The sequence below is a fragment of the Amia ocellicauda genome, chromosome 1 (assembly GCF_036373705.1).
Source record: "Amia ocellicauda isolate fAmiCal2 chromosome 1, fAmiCal2.hap1, whole genome shotgun sequence".
NCBI lineage: Eukaryota > Metazoa > Chordata > Actinopteri > Amiiformes > Amiidae > Amia > Amia ocellicauda.
Genome location: NC_089850.1, coordinates 3,483,642 through 3,489,976, shown reverse-complemented (window position 1 = coordinate 3,489,976; position 6,335 = coordinate 3,483,642). Strand labels below are relative to the sequence as shown.

At 38.6% G+C, this 6,335-nt stretch overlaps 1 protein-coding gene across 2 annotated transcripts; it reads left to right on the top strand.

The window, feature by feature from the left end:
* Positions 1-823: 823 nt before the first annotated feature.
* batf3 (basic leucine zipper transcription factor, ATF-like 3) lies at positions 824-4,945 on the top strand. 2 transcript variants are annotated; one of them, XM_066703827.1, is made up of 3 exons: positions 824-1,248; positions 2,182-2,286; positions 4,000-4,945. In XM_066703827.1, exons 1-3 carry the CDS (start codon positions 1,165-1,167, stop codon positions 4,183-4,185), a joined length of 375 nt encoding a protein of 124 aa, XP_066559924.1. In that variant the 5' UTR covers positions 824-1,164; the 3' UTR covers positions 4,186-4,945. The 2 variants fall into 2 exon arrangements, with proteins under 2 accessions (XP_066559924.1, XP_066560008.1); XM_066703911.1 differs by having other exon boundaries at positions 827-1,239.
* Positions 4,946-6,335: the final 1,390 nt, after the last annotated feature.

The window sequence follows — 6,335 nt, the reverse complement described above, 5'->3', positions numbered from 1 at the left end:
AAAACACCTACGACTGGGACAGAGATTCACCTTTCGGTAGGACAATGACCCCAAGCACACAGCCAAAGTGACATTGGAGTGGCTTTAAACAAGAAACTGAATGTCCTAGAGCAGTGTTTCTTAATCCTGGTCTTGGCGGGACACTGACCCTGCTTGTTTTTGTTCCAACAGAACTCTCAATTAACTTAACTGAGAACCCTTGAAAACCACTGTCCTAGAGTGGCCCTGTCAAATCCCGGACTTCAATCCAGTTGAGAATCTGTGGAAAGATTTGAAAATCACTATCCATTAATGATCCCCATCCAACTTTTCAGAGCTTTAAACAATTTTGCCAATGTAACTGCTGCAAGTATTGACTCAAGACATTGTAGTTATTTTTTATTTTTCAAGAACTGTTGTTTCATAATAAAAATGCTCTTGCCCCTTCACAGTGTTGAGTAGGTTGTGTAAATGAAAGAAAAAAATACTTCCTACAGGCACTGTATACATATATACATACACACACATTGTTTTGTCTGATGCCTTTAAGCAAGGTAGATTAACATATTTGTATAATAGTCTAACATATAAATATGGCCTATATTAGCCTAAAGTGGGTTGAAGACATATGTGGAAAACAATAAGATGCAACACATTACAGCTAAGCAACATAGCCAATTTAAAAACTACACAAAAGCATTTCCATTATTAGCTTCAGTTTGTCTTGGGACTTAAGTTTGCTCTGTCTTTGCTGTAGTGTGTGTTACCTCATATGCAAAATAAACCTCCCTTACACATTGTTCTTTGAAAACGCAAGAAGACGCAGCTTCACCGATGCCACTGGCAGAGCGATACTTGTCCTGTCACCACTGAGAACTACAAGTCGGGAGAGCATGTGACTTAAAAGAAATTTCAAGGCCAGTTTCAAGAAAGAGGTAACTTGCTTTAAAAAAAGCGAAACTGACGGGTAAGATGTGTATTGCATCACTGACTAATACACGCTTCGAGACGGAGCAGGAAAGAGATGTCACCTATTCCCGGTCATAGCAAAGGCGTTCTCGGCGAAGCTGGGTTATTGTTAGCAGTGGGCTGAAAACACACAGAGCTCCCACCCCGAGGTTGCATGCGAGCAGCTCTTCATTTCCGACTCATGCGTCCTCCTCTGCGCTGGGCGACACGGCTGCGATGTCTGACGGGCGACTTGCAAGCGATGTTTTGCATATAAATGCCGACAATCTGCAACTACTTCGCAGGTGCGAGGTAAGTGAGGTATGGATTGAAATATACACAGTAATAAAGCCTGAAGACTGTTGCGGGAGGGTGTAGTGAGCTGGAAAACACTGTTAGAAAATAACTTTTAGGGGATATTTCTAAGCGAACAAAATAGTCTATTGAGATGCTCGTTTTTGTAATTCATTTAAAATAGTACTGTTGCATTTTTATGTAAATTGTCTGTGGCAAACACTGAAAAGGGGAAACATCACTATTTATTTTCATTTATAACCTGGATATGGTTATTTATATATTTTTTTGACATAAAAAGGTCAACTGTACTGTACAGTTCACAGACACAGAGCAGATTCACTTCAAGACTACATGACAGATGTTGCAAATCAAAATGATCAAGGCTTACGTTACACATTGAGCATGCTTGTGGTTGAAGGCTTTATGCTCTTACTTTAATAAAGTTGCGGTGACCACTGTTTTCTGTAAGGATAAAATTGGTTTGTTTCATAATGTATGGTTTATGTTTAGGTGACTGCAATGCATTAGGCCCAGGTTACACAATCTTAATGTCTTATTTTGTTGCATTAAATAGTAAAAGTTAATATTCTTGGGTTATTTATTTATATAAACTATGGCAATGGGTGTATGAGACTGAAATTTAAGACTTTATTTGATAGATTTATAGATAATCTAAAGCTTTGTGAAAGAGCACATGTAGCACCAAGTATAATATTAAAATAGCTGTGTGTATTAGATTCATAGAATGTGTATGTGCTGTTTTCACCATGTACTTTATGGTCATACACCATAGGCTACTTCTATAAGCTTTCCAAAGTAAGTCCCCTTGAAGATTGTGAGGTTCTGCTTTGTTATACTTTTGTTCCAGTGCAGTTTCTGTATGCCCTAGTTGTTATGCCCTACTACCTCTGCAGTTCTGACAACTCGTTAAACATTTTGACTTGTTTTTCATGTCAGAGCTCTGAGGACGATGACAAAAAATTAAAGAGGAGGGAAAAAAACAGAGTTGCTGCCCAAAGAAGTCGCAAGAAGCAGACCCAAAAAGCAGACAAACTGCATGAGGTGGGTTCCTGGCAAGTACTGTGCATGTTCTTTAACATGGGGTTCTGCAGCACAACCTGGATGAGTTAAGTGTAAGGCAAAGAGGAGTGCAGGATATCCAACACCTATCAGGATCAAGAGCTGATGAATCACAAACCTCCGAAGAACCATGTTACACACATTTTGAAAATGCCTCCAAGATTTAGTTCTAACGGTCTTATCACCACTGACCTATTTCAAAACAGACAGTAACAAAAAAGCACCTTTTTGTGGAGGACACAGATAGTAAGCATGAATTCACAGATATGTTATTCATTGTGGTGTCAGGGAACAGTCATGCTGTGACACTTTCTAAGTGTTTGGATACATCCCCAGATAATGCATTTGCATGTTGTCCTAGTGAATAGTAGTAATGTCTTCAGATTTTTGTCTCATGAGTGGTTTTGAAAATGTTATCATACTCATGTTTCTTCACACTATGTAAATGAGGGAAAATTTGTATCTAATAAAAAACACCTCAGCTTCGCTTGTCTGTGTCATAGTTATGTTTGATGAAGAGGTTTGTGTGCTGCTGAGAAATGCTGTGAAGATTACATGTGAAGGCATAGCAAGGCACGAGCATATGCTGGGTTGGATTTGAAGCTTGGAAAAATAGGTTATATCATCTGCCTTTAACTTAGCTAAATATTCCAGCAGAAAATGATTTATTAAATCAATTAAATATGTTAGTAGGGTATATCAGGAATGGATACATAATCCATACAGTCATGTTTTTCACTGGACTGTAATTCTTCCTGTGCCAATTTGATTTGGTAAACTGCATTTAGTGATTTCGGAAATGAAATTACTAAATTATTTTTGCTTGTATTGCCAATATTGTGGGTCCAATAATATTGTGTGCTTCACTGAGATAAAAAGAACCCCCTTGAGTTAGCTATTTGAGAAATACAGCAGGAAACCATTTAACTAAGTAGCTGCATAAAACAGTAATAGCTGACATGAGAGTGTCAATAAATAGAGACTCTAACGTTTACAAGCATCCGGACCTCAGTATTGTCAAGGCAAAGCAGCAGAGAGAGGTAGACTCTGTTACATGCATCAAAGAACTTAAGTTGGTGCCAGAACCCCCAGCCAGTCTAGCTCAACTGTACTACATTTGATTGTCTATGGAAATGAGATATGTTGGGATGCTAGATACGTACAATACTCACACATTACACAAATGTCAAGGCAGCCTTTGCAGAAGACCCTATCAGCAGCAGCATGGTGTTCCTGGTGTCATTCAGGCAAGTGTTGTTCAAACCCACAATCAGTTGAACAGCGTTGTCTCTCTGTTTATAACTCAAGATCAATAGGACCCCTGACTTCATAATGCAGGATAGGTTTTATAATGTGGACATCAGTGGAAGAGGGTCAATACCTGTAGGCAGTGTTTAAACAAAGTTAAAAACTGATGTAATTATTAATTAATTAATACATAGCCCCAAATTCATAGATTCATCCTCCATCAACCAGGTGATTGAGCTGAACAGCCATACCTTGGATCTGATAATCTGCAAGTATGTGGAGACAACCAAATGAGCGAACCAGCTTTGTAGCTGTCTCTGCAAGTTCCTTCAAAGGAATTCCCAGATTTAATGGTCGATTAGCTTCTAATAAAAAACATTAACCAGATGCTTATAATGGTCTTCTCTTGTTTGTAACCTTTCTCATTTTGTTATGTCGTGTCTCAAGGAATATGAGACCCTTGAACAAGAGTACAGCTCCCTGAAGAAGGAAGTCCAGAAACTCACTGAGGAGAGGAAGCGTCTGACAGAAGCTTTGAAGGCCCACGAGCCCCTTTGTCCCCTGGTGCACTGTGCCATGAACCTGATGCCTGTTCCCAGGCCTGACGTCATCACCAGCTGCCTGCCCAGATAGAGACTGAGGTGATATTTGTTGGTGGCTTTTGTATCCATGGGTGACTGGTTCACACACAGGGAGGTTGCAATCCTCAGAAGATTCCAGATTATTAATTTGAAGAAAAACTGAAATGTATCATGTTTCTCACAAAAATAATCATTCTTGACAGTAGGCAGGAAGGGTATTTCTAATCCTGCTTCAATAGAACTGGCTGTTTGTCAGTCAGTTGGAGATGCAGTTTTCAGTTTTGCTAGTACTCATTTTAGAAGTGGTATTATCTTTTAAATCTGTCTGAATCCTCCATAGTTGTGAAAAGCAGCCACCAGTAATGGGTTAAAGAAGTTAGTTCAAAGAACTTCATGGAAACAGTAAGTCAAATAAAAATACCCAATACTTTACAGACTTGGTTCATGTTACATCTGAAAGATATTCATGCAAACGCTGGACTTGTGGGAATGCTCAGGGATATGTATGCCTTCAAAGTAAAATTTTTCTTTGTTTTTAATAAGTAAAACATAAATATTTCCATCCCTTTCTGTGATTGGTCTAGCTTCAACACTTAATGTACATACCTTTTATTGAAACATTTTTTTGTTGATGTCCTGTTTTGAATGTTGAGTTGTATTTAATATTTATAAGACAGTGTTTTTATATTGGTCTTTATGTGTGTGAATGGTTCTTACTTCTGCTGTAATACTTCCAGATAAATGAAATGCCTTTGATACAGACTCATATGCTATGATCGAACAAAATAAATTAATTGAATGTACAGTTTGTACATCAGTGTGGTAGTAAACTATATGATGTATAGTTCTGTATGATCTAGGGTTAACATACATCCCAGTTTGACTGGGGTCATTCCAGTTTTACACTTGGTTTTTGTTACTTTCAGAAAAGGTACATTTCTTAAATTGTCCCAGGTTTTCTGCAAGCTACCAGCTTAACTTAACACTTTAGAAGACAGCTATGTTCTGTAAAGAAGCAAATGTGTCTCTTTCAGACCCTACCCAACCACTGCACTTGAAATAAACAGGGAATACTATAGATATGTTTACTCCACAATTCTGAACTATCACACTATACCTTTCTAGTATTTATGATAAAACCATAATCGACACTCAAATGTTCATAATCACCAGTGAATATACATTGTTAAAAATGCTTCTTCAGTGCATTTTATTCCACTCAGATAACATATGTGTGCTCTAATTACACTAACCATTTGGAAAAAAATATTCTTATAGAAAAACACTTTTAAAAATCTATATACAGTGAGGGAAAAAAGTATTTGATCCCCTGCTGATTTTGTACGTTTGCCCACTGACAAAGAAATGATCAGTCTATAATTTTAATGGTAGGTGTATTTTAACAGTGAGAGACAGAATAACAACAAAAAAATCCCAAAAAAAACGCATTTCAAAAAAGTTATAAATTGATTTGCATGTTAATGAGTGAAATAAGTATTTGATCCCCTAGCAATCAGCAAGATTTTTGGCTCCCAGGTGTCTTTTATACAGTTAACGAGCTGAGATTAGGAGCACTCTCTTAAAGGGAGTGCTCCTAATCTCAGCTCGTTACCTGTATAAAAGACACCTGTCCACAGAAGCAATCAATCAATCACATTCCAAACTCTCCACCATGGCCAAGACCAAAGAGCTGTCCAAGGATGTCAGGGACAAGATTGTAGACCTACACAAGGCTGGAATGGGCTACAAGACCATCGCCAAGCAGCTTGGTGAGAAGGTGACAACAGTTGGTGCGATTATTCGCAAATGGAAGAAACACAAAATAACTGTCAGTCTCCTTCGGTCTGGGGCTCCATGCAAGATCTCACCTTGTGGAGTTTCAATGATCATGAGAACAGTGAGGAATCAGCTCAGAACTACACGGGAGGATCTTGTTAATGATGTCAAGGCAGCTCGGACCATAGTCACCAAGAAAACAATTGGTAACACACTACGCCTTGAAGGACTGAAATCCTACAGTGCCCGCAAGGTCCCCCTGCTCAAGAAAGCACATGTACAGGCCCATCTGAAGTTTGCCAATGCACATCTGAATGATTCAGAGGAGAACTGGGTGAAAGTGTTGTGGTCAGATGAGACCAAAATTGAGCTCTTTGGCTTCAACTCAACTCGCCGTGTTTGGAGGAGGAGGAAAGACCCCAAGAA